Raw genomic sequence first — 20,808 nt, forward strand, 5'->3', positions numbered from 1 at the left:
GCACCGGAAAAAAAGTCGAAACCAAGCTCCGGTAATTTAAACGGTGGGACTGGGAGCTTTTTTTGGCGGGCATACCGTGTGAGAAGCGGAGAAGCTCAGCCACAGCCGCGGTGACGAACCTGCGGAAGCGAATGAGCGGCCGCGGCGGGAAACGGCGGAGGCGCCGCCCGCGGAACCGGCGGGACCCGGGACATCCCAGGGAGTGTCCCGGGACATTCGGGAACACCGGGACATCCCACGGAGCGCCCCGGACACTGGGGCACCTGGGGACATCTCAGAGAGCCTTCCGGACACTGAGGCACCTGGGGACATCTCAGAGAGCCTTCCGGACGCTGTGGGACCCGGGGGCATCGCAGGGAGCATCCTCGACTTTCAGAGGTACTGGGACACACCGTGGAGCAGCACCGGGACCCTCCGGAGGAGCATCCGGGGACACCTCGACAACGATCCCGTAGCTGAATTCTTCGTCGTTTTGTTTTCAAATCTTTAAAATCTTCCTGCCCCCGCCGAGGCCGGGTGGAGCTGACCACGGGGAGGGGAAGCTGAAGGCAGTGGCTCGCCCTGGAAGGTTTTGCACACTCGGGCCCTGTGTCACTGGAGACATGGCAAATGTGCAAGGAGACGCTCATTAAATTATTTTTGGGATAGGATCCACCATGCTCCTGTCCCATCAGGGACTGCTGCTTGGTTTGTGGCCCAGTCTTGCTTTTTTAACATGGCCTTCTGGAGCTTTTCCTCAGATAGTGAAGAGTGGAGGGAAGAGAAAATATATTAGCGGGAGGAAAGGCACATTTGTGAACTGTTGCTTAAAAGACAGGGGAATATTTCATGTGTTGCCATGTCTGAAGATGCTTTATTGGAGCAGGACATTTGGGAATACAAATCCATTAGGAAGCAAAAGCATCAGAGTAATTCACAGGGCATCTCTACTGTGCAGGAAGTAAGTGATGGCAAGGGCAGGCCGAAAAGAAAGAGAGATAGGAAAAAGAAATCCACAGAGAAAACTAATACACCTCAGAAAACCAAGCAGAGCTCACGGCCAGGTCAGGATGTGGATCAATGTAAAGAAGACAGTAGTGTGCACTCCCAGGAAAGCGTGGGTAGCCTGGCAGAGCAGAGCTCACAAAATGCAAAGCCCGTTCACGATGGATTCTGTCCCAGCTGCCAGATGCCTTTCTCTCTGCTGTTGGTCCAGACACCTCAGTGGCACGTCTACGAATGTTTGGAAACTCCAGGACCCGTTGAGAAAGGTATGAATAGAGGTAGAAAAAAGCTGTCAGAGACAAGTTACAGACTTCTCACAAAATGTTGCTGCAAACCTGGCTTTTTTTAATTCATCTCAAAATCTGAAATGGTAGTTGGTATGACTTCTATCATGCTTTGTTGTTACTGATCAGTCCTATTTTTGTATGAAATTTTTGTTTCTTTGTGAAGAACATGGAAGTCTGACGTGAAAATCTCATTTCAGAATCTAATCTCCGAATTCTGAGAAAGTTTCATGACTGTTTATCAAGTTTTAGTATTTCATTGAACAAACTGAAGATGCATGTTTAAAATAATGAAACCTGTTACAATTACTAAGTTAGTGGCAGAAAAGAACCTTCAGGCACAAGGGTGCTACTTTTGATATCAAGATATAGATTCTCTGTAGATACAGATTTTATTATCATGTATCCGTGTTGATATGTGATCTGTTCAGTTGTCTATGGACATCTGGAAGCTGAAATATGCCAATTTACTTGAAGTGTTGGCTTGTGTGCCAGTATGGTTTAGAAATTATATGTAGAAATAGAGATTAACATTCCTGTATCATAAGACAACCATTTTCTTTTGAGCTCTGTACAAAAGGAATAAAACTGACGCATTCCAAATTCTGGTTTCATGGGGAAATACCATATCTGAACAGATTCAGGTATCCAGTTTATGTCCTTGATACACCCCATAACTTTTGTAAAACAGAAAGCATACAGACAGGAAACACGAATAACAGCTGTTTTAGGTAATGCAACCATTCTCCTTTTTATATTTTGATAACTTTCCTAGAGTTTATTCTTCAGAACAGTGAAATGTAAGTACTATCATGCTGATTTTGGCAGTGCTTTTAATTTAAGGCAGGTGTTTTAACACCTCACATCTTACTTGCATAATTAACAGGTGAAAAATCCTTCTGTGTATTCACTTTAAAAGCCTGAAAAGTTAGGCTGGCAAACTGTCAGTGAGAAAGGCCTAGGAAAGGGCTGTGTTTTTTCCTTAGCATCTCTGTGCTGAATGTTTTCTTCATATATGTAAGTTGGCAACTTTTTCTTTTCTTACTGTGTGATATCAGACACTTTGAAATTTCAGGTTATTTCAGAGTTGAGATTTGGTTTCTTTGTTAATTCTATTTGAACGTACTTTCTGGTTCTGCTTCTCTGAGCTTGTTGCTTGAATGTGAGGCATTTCTAAACCTGAAGCTGTGTGGTTACAGGGGGACAGCATTGAAACAGGGTCAAGCATTCTTGTGGTTAATGGGCTGTATAGCTCAGACATAGTGCTGTATGAGCAGCAGCTCTTTGGTTTTAGGCTGGAACCATTCTCATTTCTCAGCTCAGAGCAAGAGGCCTTGGTAGCTTGGAAACTACTTTTTACTTGCACATTCTGTCCTACAGCAACTGTAGGAGAAAAACTCCTACATGTTGTTTCATGTGTGATTTTTAATTTAACGATGCCAAATGTACTTCCAAAGGTATTAACATTACATGTGTGCTTAACTCTTTCCATAGAGTGTCCTGATGGTTTACTGTGCACCTCCACCATTCCATCTCACTACAAGCGTTACAGCCATTTCCTACTGGCAGCAAACAGGGCAGGGGAGTATCTTGTAAACCCTTTGGAAGCCACTGTGGAGACGAAGATGACAGGTTCTACTGCTGCAAAGCCCAGCTGTTCCTCAAGTTATGCAGAGGAAACCTCACGGGATGAGAAACCCTCTACTGAGATAAAGCATGTCCCAAATGATGACTGTGCATCAATGGTACGGAGTTCACCACAAATGAAGTCTCTAAATATAATTAGTGGGAGTACTTCCTTTTTTGCAGGTGTTGAAAAACCTCAACAGACACTCCAGCTTCCTCAAACGGCAGATAATCACTGTAAATTTGAATTTTTTGATTTTGCATCCTCTCAAGAAAGTGAAACAGGAAAAGATCTGTGTATTGAGAAAGGTACAAGTCAGCCAAGTCTGCTACAGTCAGGAGTGGACTTCAATGACTGTGAAATTTCTTACTCTCCACTAAGTACATGTGAAGAAAGTGAAGAGGAAGAGGAGGAGAAAGTAAAACTATCACAGAATAAATTATTTGAAGTGCAGAGCTCACATGAAGACTCTAACTCTGTGGTGTTTGAAACATTTGATGAACTTCTCTTACAGAGGAAGCCTCAGTATGAGCATACAAAAATGGGAAATTTCGCAACTAAAAAAAGCCTCTGTGAGGAAGAAAATACATTGAACCATGTAGATCCTCAGCAAAGAGTGGTAGCCAGTGGATCCTCTTTTGCTTCTAGTCACAAGGAGGCTGAAGAGCCAGAATTGATTTCCTCTGCTGCCAAAGCAGGAGCCACAGAGTCAGAGGATGCTGGTGCTTGTGCTCTGGATTCTACATATGTGAGTTTTACTGAGACATCATCACTGCTGGACAGAGAAGGTGCTGGCTCTCTTCTGATACAAAAGAGTAATGTTTTGAGGGAACCACATAACATTTTAACTCATACAGATAAAATGACTGCCAGTGCAACTGAAAAAACAGCTCACCAGGAGAGTTTGCAGACATCAGTGGAGAAAAAAGGAAATCTTAATACACCTGCTGTGAGCTTTCCCAGCCCCATCTCTTCTAAATCAATGCCATCTCTTTCACTAGCAACTATGGACACTAAATCAAGTCCTGCCAAAGAACTTAAACAAATGGACATTGGTGTTTTCTTTGGGTTAAAACCCAAAGCAAAGGAGGAACACAAAGGAAAGGCATGTTTGAATGAGAAAAAGCAGACACCAGGTTCAGTATCTCCTAATGGAAAGAGGCCCAGACAGCAAAAAAGGAAGGCTGAGGGGTCTGTGGAAAATGTGGAAGCAGTTACAGAAAGTTCAAGTAATACTGAAGCCATTGCAGATGTACCTTCTGGTCGTCAACGAAGGTGGAGAAAAAAATTTAAAGAATTACCTACTGCAGGTGAAGAACCAAGTAAAAAACACTGTCCCTTCTACAAGAAAATACCAGGTGAGAGGTAACTTGGATTTTTGCAGAGGTTAGTTTATTTTGGCTGGAGTGTTGTCTTTTTGTCTTAATTTTGCACTTCAGTATGTTTACTCTTGATAACTGCTTTCTTAAATTCTTTTAAAATATATCTGGTTAATACATGCTCCTAATTCTTGAAATTAATCTTCTGCATTGCTTCAGTTGTGCCTGAAAATAGAGCTGTCGATAGCAATCATTTCCTTAACACTAAGGTTAAAGAATTGAGTTTAGTTTTGTATTTGAAATTCAGTAACGTTAGAAATAAGATTTATTTCAACTATGAAAACAAAGAAAGAAAACCAAGCAGAAGAGTTTAGTTAAGAAAACAGCCAAGAATTTCTCAGGGTCTCCTGAAGCAATTAGGTAAATTAAAGGATGATGGTTCAGCATCTTGAAAAGCTTCAGATGCTTACACCGCTAAAGTTAGTTTTGAGTCTGGTACCTCCCAAATACTTGAGGGATTTTTAGTTCCTTAGATCAGACTGCTTATGCTTAGATCAGACTTGAAGTTCTGGCCTCAATTAAGTGAAACTGTTTCTAGTTCTCCTAGAAGATCTGGGAAATTTGTGTAACATAAAATGAAAAATATTTGAGTGCCAGCAGCTGGATTAGTTCCGTGCAGTGTTTGGTGGTTTTAAGAAAGTATAATCCAATGGAAAAGGACTGTTGATCACTATGCTTGCATTTAAAAGAAGTATTTGCAGAGAGAAGGGTTGTCTTCTATACATCTGTCTTTATGCAACATCTTTATACAAACACTGAAAGCATATGATAGCAAGTCATGCACATTTCATTTCAGCAGATAGATTTGAATACCCCAGGTTGCTTGCTTAATAATTATGTTATTGCATGCTTTAAGAGAAATATTGAATTTAGAATAATTGAAGAATTGCAGTTTGATTGCAAAATGCAGTTCTGTTAAGCTGCAGTTACCTGTTTTGTGTTAAGACATTAGTATTAGATTTCAATCTATTTGAACTTTCAAAAATACCAGTCGAATGCAGAAAAGTGTCTCATTTGCCAAACCAGTTGCCATCTGTATAAGAGGACAGCTGAACAACATATTTGGGAGGCCTTTGAATGTATTTGTTTGTAAACACTTTGTGAAATTTTTATTTTAGTGAGTGAAAATCTTTTTGCAACTGTTGACTGATACACAAAACATTGATCTTTAAATGGCTCCCTCAAGTGTATGCGGAATAACTATTACCTTTTAGCTGGGAAGAAAGAAAGAAAACAAAAGCAACATCTGATTAGAAATTGATTCTGAACTATGCATGTTTACTGACTGGATTCTCTTCCCTCTTTGTTGTAGGAACTGGTTTTACAGTTGATGCCTTCCGGTATGGAGAAATTGAAGGCTGCACAGCTTATTTCCTTACACATTTTCACTCTGACCACTACAGTGGACTAACAAAAAACTTCAGGTTTCCAATCTACTGTAATAAGGTAAGGTTTTTCAAAATTGCTAATGCAGTTGTAATTGCTTTTGTACTGATGGAAGTAAATGAAACATCTGTAGTTCCTTTATTGGGTCAGTAGATATGTACAGAGGAAAATGTATTTTCTTTGTGAGAAATCCTTACCCTGATCTGACTGATCAAGAGGATTAGTGAAACTTCCCTGGCTAGATACCATGAAAAAAAAGAGGTTTTGAAAGGATCTCTAGAGGTCACATAGACCAATCTCCTACACAATGTGAGTCTACCTTCAAAGTTAGATCAGACAGCAGGGAGTCTATGGTCAGTCAATTTTTGAACATAAGCCAGATTTTACTACGTCTGCTTGCAGCTTGTTGCAATGCTTACCTTTTCTGCTTTTTTCCCCCCAATAATACATTTGGAATTTCTGGTTTTGCAAGTTGACATTGTAGCTTGGGTATTTTTTTTTTTTGTGTGTGCATCATGAAGAATCTGGCTTCATTTTCTGTGTATCTATCCTGGTGATGGAAGTCTGAAATGGATTCTGCATCAACCATCTGTTTTCCACGTTAAGCAAGTGGAATTATTTTAGACTGATGCTTTGTGTCCTCTACTTCAGGCTGCTGAATGGCCATGACTGCCATTAGCTGTTGTATGTCCAACCAGCTCTTCTTTACTTGTAACATGATAGGGCACCTTGCCTAATTAACACATCCAGAGCTTGCATCAAAAAAACTATTTATGATTCATTCTGGAAGTTTCCTGAAGTGCTTGTCCTGTTGTCCTTGCAGTTGGAGTGACTGCAGTCCTCCATGGTAAGATCCAGCAGCCTGTTACCTGGAAACTTCTTCACTTCTTTAAAGAAGGTTTCACCCACCTCTTAGTCTTGACTTCATAGTCTGCAACAGATCTTCTTCTCCCTTACTTGCCTCCTCTCTGATTCCAATCTGTAGCCTGCTGACAGGCTTTTTAAAGCCTGCTGTCCTTGCTATCTAAGGACTGCATTTCTCATTTTTCTTTTTGAGAAGTGAAGTGCTGCTGAAAGACTCCATTTTGCCCAGGGCCTTATAGTTTCTCTCTAAGCTAGACTGGCTTTGAGAGCTCTTGTTTCTAAAACGAACACTGCTTCTTTTAGCTTTTGTTCCTGTTTTAAATCCTTTCTGTGTTCCAGGTAACTGGCAATCTGGTGAAGAGCAAGCTCCGAGTCCAGGAGCAGTATGTCCACGTGCTGCCCATGGACACTCAGTGTGTGGTCAATGGGATCAAAGTGCTGTTGCTTGATGCCAACCAGTAGGTATCACTGCATTTCTTGTGGGAAATTTCTTACAGGTAGTTAGCTTTTGAAACAGGTGAGTTATCTTCAAAAATGAAACACGCTCTTTTGAATTTAGTTAAACCTCTTTTTAAGCACGTTGTGTTAAGCATGTGTAGTTCCATAATTTTTTAATGTTTATTGAGAAGTTGAATGGTTTTCTGGTGGTCTGGGCACTTCCTGGTTTTTGGTGTCTGCTTGGGGAACCTAGTAGATTTGATTATCAGATACATTAGGTTTCTGTAGCTTGAACTGATGATAGGGAAATCCTGAGCTAAAGAAAATGGATCTTTGGATCCTGTGAGAGACATAACCTAGCTAACATTTTGAAAATTGAGCTTCGAAGAAAAGGCTGTTGAAATCTATATAAGATTTCTACTGAATTTGGTGATAAAGGGTGAGATTTTGTCTGTTAGACTGGCACTATGTGATAATGCTGGATTTAAAGTTCAGTAGCACCTGACTTCCAGTCCTGTGCTCTTTTTGTTCTGCCTCTTGGTACTGTTTTTGGCCATGGCCTAGAAGAAGACTCCCTTCTCTACAGTACATATATTGAAACACAGGACTGTGTCACAGCTGGTTTGACTATTGCTTGGTGTAGGATTTGTTTATACTTGGAGAGTTAAGACCCCATGAAGTCCTCTGAGAACCTTGTCTAGGAATGAAGGAAGCCACGTTGCTTTTGTAATTTGTATGCTTCTCATCTTTCCTGTTGGTCCCTCTGATTCTCTGCTCCCATTTAAAAGCCATACATACCTTAGCTACAGAGTTCAGCTTCTTTAAGAGTTCACCAATTCTGTCATTTTAACCTTGTTTCATGCCAGTTTTTCTTTTTTTGAGATGATATATCATCTTTGCAGATGATATATCTAAAATAGTTCCACTCAGGTTTTCCAGTCTGAACTCTTGCCCTTTGGCAAGCAGCTGCAGAAGGCACGATGGATTCACTGTCACCAGTAAGGAAGTTGTATTTATAACCACGGAGTTCTGGATCTAGGGCAACATTTAAATTCTGCAAGTAGAATTTAAAAGAAAATGTTCCAGTAAGTCCTGCAGGAAGGAAGATGAATCTGCAGCAATACTGTTCCGTTTCTCTTGAACAAGAATGCTGCTTCTCTTTGGTGTGCTGTTTCCCCTTTGAATCAAATAATAAAATGATTGCAACTGAGGCAGGATCTTTGTCATGCCTGGAAAGTGGGACATCCCAAAAAAGCAGTTAATATTTGGTTGCTTTACTGTTGATGTGGGGTTTTTGTTTCTTCTTTCCATCTCAGGTGAGAACTTAAGTCAAGTTTGTGTGTGGCCATAGGATTATCTGCAGAATTCCTTTAAAAATCAGGAATTTCTAGCTAGATTAGTCTGCATAGTAGCTATGATTTAAAATGCTATTCTACACATTTCTACTACTGAAGGGTAGTCTATCTCTTATTTTATCAATATAGAGAGTTGACATAATTTCTGTGGGCGTTTTTGGTGACTTTTTGATTTGTTTTTTTTTTTTGTTTCAGTTGTCCAGGTGCAGCAATGATCCTTTTCTACCTGCCAAGTGGGGCTGTTATTCTGCACACAGGGGATTTCAGAGCAGATCCTTCCATGAAACGTTATCCTGCTCTGATGGACCAGCAAATCCACACTCTTTACCTTGATACCACGTAAGTTGTCTGGAAGTGGATCTTTTTTTTTGTTGCTTATTCTTAGTCTTTACATTTTAATAAGGCTTTATGTGAACCAAATAAATGTAAGTGTACATGACGCTGCTGTGACAACACTTGTTAGCTCTATTTAGTGTTGAGTAAAAGCAGATATTTATTAGGAGTCCATGTATGTGTAACTTGTTCATTGGTTATGCTGTTACATTAGAGAATGGAAGTGGGTTGTGGAAAAGATGCTGAAGTATTTGCTCAGATCACCATATTATTTAAAAGTGGTATTAAATTCTGGGTGTCAAAACTCATACATTAAGTGTTCCACTCTAAAAGAAGAGGTTTATGGAACACTGATTTTCAGTGGATTCAACTCTATTACAAAAAGAGGTGTGAAGGAATTCAAAGGTGAAAGAATGCCAAAAGGCTGAATCAATTTTGGGGATTTTCATTAGACCTTTCTCTGATTCATGGGTATAAAATTGTTTTTGTGTGAATGGTGACTAATGCCCAGCTGCAGACTTTTATTTCTGCTCCATATGTTTCTGTGAATGTGTAATGACTTATATTCTGGTTTGTGTGTATGACAAAAAATAGACATACGGATATAATCAGGACATGATACAAATATCTAGCTTGCAAGAGCATTTGGTATTTATGAAGAAAATGTAGAATTCAGTGTCAGAGTGAATAGTTATAGAGAAAACACTGATATGTTCAGTGTAATTTTTGTTGCAACAATTTCATTTGGGCACCTCAAGGTTTCTAATAGACTGCATTTATATAGAAGAGTAATGTCTTTTTCACTTACTGTGTACATAGCGTTTTGAGGGCCCTCATGGTAATTTCAGATGTCTTTTATTTTTTTGTAACAAAGTGATATATTTTGTTTCCATGCTGCAGGTACTGTAGCCCTGAGTACACATTTCCCTCACAACAAGAGGTTATCCAGTTTGCTGTCAACATTGCCTTTGAGACAGTGACTTTAAACCCAAGAACTCTAGTTGTCTGTGGCACTTACTCCGTTGGAAAAGAAAAGGTTTTCTTAGGTATGTAAAAGAAGTGTACTGCATCAAATAACTAACGTAATAGCTAATGTAGTGTTAAAAGATGGCTTTCTTGAAGATATAAAAGGTTGTTTAGTCTGAATGTTTAGATATTGTGTAAAGAAATTAAATGCATTTAATAATCCTCTTGCTATTTTTTAAATTTTCTAATCAATAAATTTTGACTTTCTGAAAGAAATGGTGTTCTACCATGTTTGCAACCTTCCCTCCACACTGAATATACATGTGGCCAGTTTATATACTCACTGTATGATCCTTTTTAATTGATTGTGGTGAGAAAATTGCTAAAGGCGGCTAAAGAAATAAGTAAATGAGGTCTTTATGACATCTGTTATAGTCAGTCTGTCTTCAATGTGGGCTGTTTGTCACATATTCCAAAAACTGCACATTTCTGGCATTTGTGAAGTAAATACCAGTTCACCTCAGTAGCATTCTACCAAAGAAAAATTACTTAAAATTTTTCAAGGTACTTTTCCTTCTTTTTCCAATTGTCATACAAAGGTCTGCTGCTAAAGTGTAGGGGACAAAGGTTTTTAACACCCATTATAGGATTCTCTTCTTAATGTTAGAATACAAAACACTATATCCTGTTGAATATGGGTTTCTTTTCTAATAATAAAAATTATCTTATACAGTAATCAGGAATATCTCCAAAAAAAGCAAAAAAAAAAAACCTCTTACGATTTTCTTTATCTGATTTCTTCCTGATGAATCCTAAAGCAATTGCTGAAGTTCTGGGCTCAAAAGCAAGTATGTCCCGTGACAAGTACAAAACCCTGCAGTGCTTGGAGTCAGCAGTTGTTAATTCCCTCATCAGTGTGGACTGGAAGGATACTTTGCTTCATGTTCTTCCCATGATGCAAATTAATTTTAAGGTAAGTTCAGAAAACGGACTCTGATGAACCTGTTAGTAAAATTCTCTTGGCTCCTCCAGTGCTGTGTTTGGTGCTTTTTAACCTCTTGTCAGATCGTATTTATTTAGTGGAGCTTTGACATGTAGCAATACATTGAAAATGAAATTCAATTAAACATTAATGACTTCTCCAAACATGATGTGGGGCTTGTACAAGATAAGGTGAGGCTTGTTCAAAGACCTGCTCTTTGGAGGCCTTTTTGAAGTAGATTTATGTAATGACTACCTGATCCATCCTCTTAGCAATTAATATGTTGTGACGTGGATTTCCTGTTTTCAGCCTTTTACCTGGTCCAGTGTAGGAAAAGTGAAGGGATTTTCTGCCTGTGAGTCTCTGTTTTGAGGCAGCCTATGAACATGGCCAGCTACCACTTCTCTAATATTTGTCACAAAACAAGTAAGCCAGTTAACTTCAAAACATTATTTCATCTAAGTTGATTTCAAATGCACATATGGTTGAGATTTGAGACACTGAGTTTTTGTTGTTGAATGTTTTTTCTGGCAATGTCTTAGTTTGGAAAGATGACTAATCCCTAGGTTATTCTAAATAGACTACAAAATACTGAAGGGCAGTAAGGTAAAGCAGCAGGCTCTAGATTAAAGGTAACCTGGAAGAAAGAAAAAAACAGTGGTTGTTTATGCCTTACAGGCTTGGATTAATTTTCCAGTTTTGCTTCAGGCCTGCTGTGCCATCTCAAGCAAATCCTTCAGAGCAAGATGGTATTTAGCTGCAGGACTAGTCAAGGTCACAGTTGACCTAAAAAGGAGTAAAAAAAGCTATATGGTTTGGATGGAGCTGCAGGAGATGGAACTTAGTATCTTAATGCTTTAACTTTGTTCCATGATGTTTTCCATGGTGGGGCAGAAGATGAGTAATGGAAATATGTATGGATTTATTTTTAGTGTGTTGTGTTGTCTTAAGCAGTAATTTATTTTAGTTTCTTCTGCAATTTCTGGGTTGCTCAGTCACCTGTCCCAGCATGCATGGATACTCACACAGCTGGATTTTCAGGGGGGGATTGAACCCTCAAGGGCAGCTTTGCTTCCCAGAGGGAGGCAGTTGTGTCATGTAGGGTCTCACCTCTGGGGTCAGAAGGCTCTAGACAAATCTGCAGTGTGACAAAAGCTGTGCCTGGACCCTGAAAAGGGCCAGGAAAGGTGAAAGGCACAATGATCTAGTGGGTCAGAGTCCTGCTCTGACAGCAGGACCCCCTGTGCTGGGGCTGTGCCCTCAGCTGTGGAGTTGTGTGGTCTCATGCCATCATTAGTGATGCTGTGTCCATGTAAGCTGGGGACACTTCCAGAGTGCCAAGCTGCCAGTGAGGCTGCAGCTAGAGGAGTGCCTGGGTGGAATGGACTGTCGGTAAAATGTGGAGAATTTTAAACGCTTAAAGATGAGTTCATATGATCATTTATCTCACTTTTGGATTTGATATATATTAAGAAAATATTTTAAAAAAAACCCAGAGAAGTGGTATTTCACTGCAGTATTTGGTTTTCCCCCAGTAAAATGCAGGGATTGCTGTATGTACTGACAAATGACTGTTCTTGAATAAGCCAGATGAGTTTAAGTGGTGTTAGGGCTGGTGGTAAATTAAATATTTAATCATGTTTGAGTCTTTTCCTACCTTATGGAATCTGTTTGCGCACACTGCTGACTTTAGTGACATTCTGAATATCAGGCTGTCATGGTGATTGAAGGAGGTTGGTGTAGCAGTGAAAAATATTTTCCATTCAAAAGGATGGAGGTTTAGAACAGTGTTGGCTAAAGCAATAAACGAAGAAATTGGAATGTGTATTTAAAATGTACTTGTGATGAACAAACACTGTAGTCATTTGTTTTGGGGAAAGAGGCTGTCTTTTCCAAAATGCATGCATGGTTCTTTTGCAACAAACAATTTTTTGTGACTCAAAAACTGAGGCTTTTGCCTGACTTGACTATGCAGTGGAAAATTTCCAGGGAACTGAGTTCTGTGGGTCTATGAATCTATTTCATGTTGTTTAACTCAGTAAGGTTTTGTACTGGCACTGAGGTGAGAGTTTCAAAAGTGCTTGGGATTGAAATGCACAAATAAATATTTAACAAAATTGAAATTGCATCCTTAATGTGAATGTTGCACACTTGATTTATAACAAAATTCAAAAGCAGATTAGCATTGTTAATATAATAAACATTGCATTTGAAGTACTATATTTAGATTTCATTAGAGCATGGGGAGGAAATATGTGAATAATTACCTTAATCTATGTTAATCCCCCCAAAATGAAGTATGAGGGAGAATTAGACTGCTACAGTTATACCTTTAATCAATTGAGGACTGAACACTCAGTGTATTCGAAGTCACAAGAGTGAGCCATAATTCCTTTTGCTGAATGAAATGTCTGCTGTGGTAGGGTTTTTAAAAATTCTTTTGTGTACCTTGTTTGATGGATCCTGTATGTTGCTACTGGGCATTGTGCTGAAGGTGGTGTTATACGTGGCAGCTTTCTGCTGCCCTGTTTTATAGTTGTCAAGTGTCTGACAGGTTGGGTAATGTTCTATCACAGCCAATCTATCTCCCTCTACCCTCCTTTTTAATCAGTCTTTATTTTATATTCCTCTCCCTCCTGCTAATATAAAGTTTGACTTTGAGTTCTGTAACCTTTTAGGACTTTCAATTTAGGAATTTGCCTGTAAGATTTTATACAGGACACATGAAATTGATTTTCTATTTTTAACCTGAAGCAATACTGACTTTGCTTTATCCAGAAATAGGATTGTGCATACTTGGAAATTTTTCAAGGTAATTTTCGTTTTAGAGTGAGAAGATGAGAGGTGGTTTCCTTCCTGTCTTGGAGAGGTGCTAACACATGTTTAGTGCTCAGAGCAATACTCAACTCATGCACTGACTTGCTGTAAGGTTTTTGGGGTAGGTTAATTAACTCAAGTTACTTCAGGGCATAAGCAGGTGTCAGGACCTCTGTGGCACTGGAAATTAACCAGATGATTTTGCACTGAAGCACCATTTCATCATCCTCTATGTCCACTCAGCTGCTGACCTCTAGTTTAGAGGAGGAAATTATTGATTTGTGGAGCAAGATTTGTAAGAAGGTGGGATTATTCCTTATGTGTTCTAATCTGTAATGCCCAGCTGGTCATATGTGCCTAATTCAGATAAAGAAATTGAGGTCCTAAGGGACCTGTTGTTTTGCAAATATCAATATTTATAATTAATAATTTCAAGGTAGATAATCATTAAAATTAAAAAAATACCAGGACATGAAACTGAAATGTAGTCTGAAGCCTCTCTATCGTGAAATAGCCAACCTTTAGTCTAATTAGCTATTCAATGGGATTTTTAAAATAATGCTATTTTTTTCCCACAGGGCTTGCAAGATCACTTGAATAAGTTTTCTGAGAATTTTGATCAAATTCTGGCTTTCAAACCGACGGGGTGGACCTACTCTGATTCATGCCATTCTCTGGAGGATATCAAGCCTCAGACAAGAGGAAAAATCACTATATATGGTATAAGAGTGGCAAAGATTCAGTGCATTTAGCTTTGTGTGGATGCTTTTCCTATTTTTGTTCTGGAAACGCCTACTGATTTTTGTAACTGCTGTGGTAATTTTTCTCATTGAGAAAGTGCACAGATCTCTTCAGGAGAGATCTGTGAAGTGAGTAATCAAGAACACCATAAATGCAGATTTTTTTTTTTACATAAAATTTTCCCCTGTCCTTGTCATGCAAATAAAGATTTTCATCTGATACAGGTAGAGACTTGAGGGAAGGAGTCTTGGCCTGACTGATGCTGCTGGCAGTGTAGTTCCAGAGCCAAGATATCATTCTGTGTCTTACTTGTTTCTGAAAGAGAGTGTCTTCCTCTTAGTTCTTATTGGTGGGTGGAGCTAAACCCCTTACCCTTCCTTTAACCACATCATTGATGTTGCTTAGCTTGTGCTGATGAATAATTTGGTGACTTAATGCAAGGTAATTTTCCTAGAATGGAAAATTAGAGGAGGGGAGGTTTTTTTACCTTAGCTATAAACTTTAGATCCCAAACAGGAATTGTGAAAATCCTTTTATCTAAAGTGTTTCTCAGCTGGGAGGCTTGGAGAAAGCTAAGTAGACTGACAGATGGCTGTGATTTGTTTTCATTTCAGGGATTCCTTACAGTGAACACAGCAGTTACCTGGAAATGAAGCATTTTGTTCAGTGGTTGAAGCCACGGAAAATCATCCCCACTGTAAATGTTGGTGACTGGAGAGAGAGAAGCTTGATGGAAATGCATTTTAGAGACTGGATGACTGAGGGCAATAGGCATAAATAAATATAAGGAAAAATGTGCATTTCAAAGGAAGTAGGCTGGAATGGGAATTGAATTCCTGTGAGTTTTATTTCCCTTTTCCTCAAAGCTTTCTTTAGGGAGGACTAAACTGCCATTTTTTAGGGGGGGAGAAAAGGCACCTTGCTTTCCTGTGTATCTACTACAATTTTTCCCCCATAACTTACCACTTTTGTAAGTTCATATTTTGGGTTATTTTTATCTTACTCCTTTACTCCTGTTCTTAATTTTCCTCAGGTTGTGGAGATGCTCAGATGTGTAATGCTGGGAATTAAACAGTCCAGGGTACTTTCTGAAAATAAATTACTGTAATAAATGAGACAATGCTAAACATAGGTCACATGCTGTCAACTTCTCAACTTCAGAGAAGCTCATTTCATGAGGCAGAACTGAGTATTGGAGTTTAAATCTTGCTTAAGAAAAGCTTACCTTGTGAGAGAGGATTGACTTGGGCTCCTGCAGCACATGTACTTTTAGACAGTTGTTTACAAAAGACGTTTTTATTCTGCTCAAGATGCTCTGCTTTTCTTTTTGTGATCTTTTAAAAAAATAAAGAATATATATTATGCCTATGTGTTCTTTCCTTGCAAAATGCATTTCCCTTTAGTGCCAGAGTTGCTAACCTGAGTCTGCACTATCTTTGGTGAATGTGCTGTATGTGTTGCTTGTCTGAGGTTGCTCGTGTCCTCTGTAGTGCCAGTTCTCGTCAGGTGTTCAAAGCACAGAGCTGGTTTCTCACCATGTAATCTCCATTGGGGTTTGCAGAGTTGTTTATATACAGGTTTGTCACCTGAATTCTGGAAAAACAAGAAAGGCAGGTGTTAGTACAGGCAGCAGAAAGGTAAATTTCCCTTTGCGTTTTTTGCCCTGATTCCTACCAGATTATCCAGTGCTGCTTTTTCTGTATCTGCCTGAAGAATGTGGATGCAGGCACACTAGTAAAATTTTAATCACTAAAATTAAAAACTGTTCCAAACTTCCAGGATGGAAACACATGTAAAGAATCAACTCCCAGTCCCTCAGAGTAGCTTGTCTGGAATCTTCAATGCTATTTTATGTTGTAAAAACATTATTTTAATGATCAATTTAAGTATAAACACATCCTTGTCTGAGTGACAATCTCTGTAATGTGAAGTCACTTGTTTTATTTCTGTCTCGTGAGAGAAATAACTGAGAAACGGATGGCAAAAAGAATCTTTGTACTAAAAGAATTGTGAATGAATATTTCACTGACATATGGCATTGTGAAATGCTTCAGTTTAAATTAAGCACTTAAAGGAATCTAAAGTTTTTCTTTTACATCATGCATAGTGCTAGCTACCACAAGAACTGGTAACTGTCTTGGACTGGAGTCCTCATTTGTAGAATTCCACTCCTTTTTGGAGGTGTATGAAGAAATATGTTTTATGGCTTTTGCAAATACCAAACCTGAATTAATGCCATGTACAGTCAGAGCAAATTTGGGGATTCTATCTGGCAGGCAATTGTTTTTACCAGTTGAATCGTTAAGGAATTATGCATGCGTTTTTTGGCCCTCAGGGTCTTTTTCCTGACTAATTGCACAGGGTATGAGAGGTTTGAATAAGCAATCCAGAGTGAAATCTTAGTCACAGCTCAGACATCTTCTTGCTTCCATAGTTGCATTTTCAAGAATGACTATTCCTACAGAGAACGAGTGTATTCTAGTTTGTATTTACACTTCCACCAACTGTTTTTTGTGTGTAGGTGAATTCTGCAGCATTTAATCCACCTTCATGGTAGGAGATCTCCATCTTACCCACTTACTTGGCTTCCTTTTTATGGAAAAAAAAAGTACTTTCAGTATCCAAACTCAGGAATAAATTATTTTTGTTCTCTTTATTATAAAGTGGATTAATAACAGGATTAGATTGCGTGGGAGGACATACAAGCAGATGTGGATAACTAAATCTAACACGATTTTTGCAGGAAGATGTGTGGCAAGACTTTTTCCCTTGTCTTGGTGGTTCCAAGGGGCATCTCTGATCTCAGCAGTTTAAGTCCTTTGGGGAGTGCAGACCTGGGATAAACAGAATTTCAGTGTTTTTATAAAAATGTCATTAAGATGTCTACTTTTCCTAATGAAGAACTCAATTTTTTTTCAGTCTTTGGGCAATGCTGGCATTAGAGATGGATGAATGAAAGCATTCATTATTTTGGTTGAGAATGGGGGTTCTGACTACAGCAAAGGTGCCACCTTTTCACAGTCAGTGGATGGGGGCTTAGATCTCTGTGCTGCTACAAAAACACTAGACCAGGGTCCCCTGGACGGTGGGATGGAGGAGGCAGACTGTACTGACACAAATACTACCAGATTTTGCTAAAGCAAGATGGGCCTGTGAACATCCCAGAGACTTTTCCTGTTTGTCTGGTGCTGACAGGCTCAGGGCAGGAGGCAAAGCAAATGAAAGGGGCAGCTGTAACACTCGCTTGATCGGCGCCCAGAGCGGCTTTCAAAGCCAACCCCTCTAAAGGATCACTTTGTATTTCCCATCAGGACTCCTGCTCTGATTACATATCACCCCAATAGGCAGATAAATGAGCTAAAAGCAGCTCTGTTGGAAAAGGGTGGCAGGAGGAGAGAGGGGAGATGAGGAGAGCAGTTCCTGGCTGTGCTGACTCAGGCACTGGCTTTCGGGCTGGCTGTGATGAATGAAAGCACCCACGGCCCCAGCACTGGGGAGGCACGTGTGAAGCACTGCAGAATAAAAGCATATGGGCAGCTAAAGGGAGCTTCAAAGTGTCAATATCTCTTTAAAGCTCGACGTGAAATAACAGCTCACATAGCAATATGTGAAACAATAGCAACCCGGAGTGGAGAAAGGAACTGAGATGCCATTGGCATGGTTAAAGGATTTCTCTTATTTGATCAAATTTGTCTGCTTCGTAAAGGTTGTTAGGAAAAATTGCCATTTAAGTTTGGGGTTTTTTTAGGACGTTTGATTTCAGATACATCCTTCATGCAATTAGGGATTGATTTTGACGGAACATGAATTTTGAATTTGAACACTGCTTTGGGGGGATTGTGGGAGACTTATTTCCATGTCAGGGTGAAGAGGCAGTTATTGCTTTGATGTGTTTTCTGTGCCTGAATAATTTTTTTGAGTTTTCTTTGGTAGAGAAAAAAAAAGCAGCAGGTAAGTATTGAGAACAAGAGAATGCAGCCCAAACATTTCCATCCTCCCTTAGCTACAGAAAACCAGTTGCTTCTCATTTCAGAACCAAAACAAATAAGACCATTACTTTTAAAGGTGTGTCACAGGCTGCTTTATGTGTTAATAATTTATAGTGAAATGATGCGATTTGAAATTTTATTCAATAGCCACCATTCCAAACCAAGTGTGTTTGCAAAACATTCAGCGTTAATGTTTGTAAACCACACAGTATTAGTATGTAATGGGAGTTATGACTGAGATGAATGAAATTCACAGGAAATACTGAAAGCTTGTAAGTAGCAATTTTAAAAATTGAAGATCTTGTACCTAGGTTTCATATCTTGGTACAGATTATAAATGTGCATTTGGAGTGCTGAATTTAATGTTCTCCCCAGCAGTGCAGAGAAAAGCTAGAAGGAGATTTCAACCTCTTAACAGAAATGAAGGGATAAGACAGTCTGTCACTGTTTGCAGGGAAGGAAAACAGCATGGGAGAGCTGACTGCTGCCTTCCCACTGAACCTAACCAGCTCTACCTGCTGTCTGCAGGCAGGAGCTTTGGTGGAGGAGCTGCAGCCCACAAAGGCAGAGCTCTGCACCTCCTGGAGGCCTCTTTTTCTCCTTTCTACTCTGGACCTTTACCCACTGTTGTACAATGGCACCTTGTTATCAAATCTCCAGCAAATACTTTGGCAAGGAAGAGGATTTTCCACTCTGTCACATCTGCTCTGGTATCTCAGGGCAGATAGGCCCTTGTTTGTGCCAGTTTCCAATAAACTCTTATATAAATGAAACAGTTTTAAAAACCTCTAAGCTTTCCCATTTGGCATTTCAGTTAAACTTTGTTCACCTTTCCTTCTGTACGTTGTCTTGCTTGTTAAGGGTAGAACAGGAAGAAAGTTCACCACCTCAGGGAAAAAGATACAAGCAATGCACCAGAGGCAAAGGTGACACGAGGACACAAATGCCAACAAGGGTGACTTTGGAGCAGAGTTCATCCAGACCAGGGCTGGCTGTGGGGTTGTGCTGCCTCCTGCTGCCTCCCACCCCTCCTGCTTGTCCATCACGAGCTTCCTCCCTGCAGAAGCCATGATTTCAGTGAACTCTGTTGTGAGAAGCAAAGTTGATTTTTTCTGATCACTCCAGTCGTTTGTCAGCTCCTAGCAGAGACCTCCCCAAATAAGGCACTGCCAGCAGCAGGATGTGACCCACTTTTCAGCTGCTGTTTCAGGGAAGAGATGGATTGGAGCATTTATCTCAGCAGGGCTTCTTCAGTCAGAGGAAGGCAGGCTGGATTTCTCTTGTTACTGAGGCCTTGTTATTTACTTGGCTCTCTGCCCCGCTCCTGGTCACATCTATTGCCGGAACAACGGAGGTAAAGCCGAAATTCTATTCTTTGTGCTGCTACCCGGGGACCACCTGAGGAATTGAGCTCTGCAGCACAGCAGGAGCCTGGTTTTCCACTGACACCTCCATGGTCACAGCCCAGCTCGTCCCTTGGAGCTCGTCTGTGGCCAGCAGCCAGGCAGGGCCAAGTGCATCCCACAGAACCGCCGGGACAGCGACTGGCAGCCCCGGGGACAGTGGGCCCTGGCAGGGCTGGTACGGACTCCTGGTGCCGCCCAGGACATGACAGACATTTCCAGTGATGTCTGAAGGTTCCTGGTTTTCTGCCGTAGAAACCCCAAATATTCTGTATTTGACAGAGGAATGGCAGGGAGAGGGAGGAACGCGGCAGGACAGTGGTGTGCACTTAGTGACGGCTCATTAGGAAATGATTAATTCCCCAACTGCCTCGGCAGATCGGTGGCGTGGAGGGCAGCAGGGATGCCCCCGGGCTCATTTGGCAAAGGATGACCCAAAACACAGAAGTCAGGCTGAGGACAGCAGGGTGGGAGGCAAGCAGGGAACGACTCTGGAGCTGCTGTCAGCAGGAGCTGGGGGTCTGCGTCCTCCCTGCCCACACCAGGACCCTGCCACCACTTCAGCTGGAGTAACTCTGGGAATTCCATCATTCTAAACATTTCTAAACCTCCTTGCTGCACACCATTCCCTGACGGTGTCGTGGCTTCGTCCCACCCGGGGGACCAGGGCAGGAACCGTGGCTATCATTTCCTTCTGCCCTCTGGCCGCTGACCACAAAAACTGCCCCACCTTTCGATGGAAAAGGCATTTTGTACACGTACTCTTGTGTTGTTTTCTGCGCCACGGTAATAAAGTTGCCCGTTTCCTTTGGTCCCGTTCCATCGATCCCCGTTTGGGCGATAGCAGCGCCCACAGCCGTGCCCGGCCGCCTTTCGGCCGGCGGACATTGGTGGCTCAGGGATTTCCCGTCCTTGAGCCCTTTTGGAAACTCCCGGTCCGGACTCTCTCCTCCCGCCGGCACACTTCGGCGAGTGTCTTATTCTGGCAAAAAGTGTCCCGGAGTAGAATGTGTGACTGATCAGTAGATGCTGCTGAGGAGCAACTACTCAAAAACATTGGCTTCTGGTTAAAAAAATTGTGCAACCCTCATCACTGGTGGAGGTAGTATCCTTCCAACAGCCTTGAGGCATAAAACATGGCTTTATGCTGTGTTTTATGGGCACAAACAAAAACAGATTTCTTGGGAAAACTTACAGAGGCAGGAAATAAAAAAAGGATGTTGCTCAGTGATGTCCCTACTGATGAGCATCACAGACATT

General features: G+C 40.7%; 1 protein-coding gene across 2 annotated transcripts; it reads left to right on the top strand.

Moving 5' to 3' along the window:
• The first annotated feature begins 158 nt into the window (after positions 1–158).
• DCLRE1A (DNA cross-link repair 1A) lies at positions 159–15,520 on the top strand. Of its 2 annotated transcripts, none has more exons than XM_066323561.1 (9): positions 159–1,250; positions 2,763–4,253; positions 5,587–5,720; positions 6,864–6,982; positions 8,513–8,656; positions 9,551–9,696; positions 10,435–10,589; positions 13,994–14,135; positions 14,771–15,520. In XM_066323561.1, exons 1-9 carry the CDS (start codon positions 839–841, stop codon positions 14,935–14,937), a joined length of 2,910 nt encoding a protein of 969 aa, XP_066179658.1. In that variant the 5' UTR covers positions 159–838; the 3' UTR covers positions 14,938–15,520. The 2 variants fall into 2 exon arrangements, with proteins under 2 accessions (XP_066179658.1, XP_066179659.1); XM_066323562.1 differs by lacking the exon at positions 159–1,250 and adding an exon at positions 2,249–2,285.
• Positions 15,521–20,808: the final 5,288 nt, after the last annotated feature.

Source organism: Sylvia atricapilla, chromosome 8, assembly GCF_009819655.1.
Source record: "Sylvia atricapilla isolate bSylAtr1 chromosome 8, bSylAtr1.pri, whole genome shotgun sequence".
Classification (NCBI taxonomy): Eukaryota; Metazoa; Chordata; class Aves; order Passeriformes; family Sylviidae; genus Sylvia; species Sylvia atricapilla.

Excerpts from the sequence above, each read along its gene's own strand:
- DCLRE1A (XM_066323561.1), top strand. The coding sequence starts at position 839 with ATGTCTGAAGATGCTTTATTGGAGCAGGACATTTGGGAATACAAATCC. Across the intron at positions 8,657-9,550 it reads ACTCTTTACCTTGATACCAC|GTACTGTAGCCCTGAGTACA; the intron begins GTAAGTTGTCTG and ends TCCATGCTGCAG. Across the intron at positions 9,697-10,434 it reads AAAAGAAAAGGTTTTCTTAG|CAATTGCTGAAGTTCTGGGC; the intron begins GTATGTAAAAGA and ends TGAATCCTAAAG.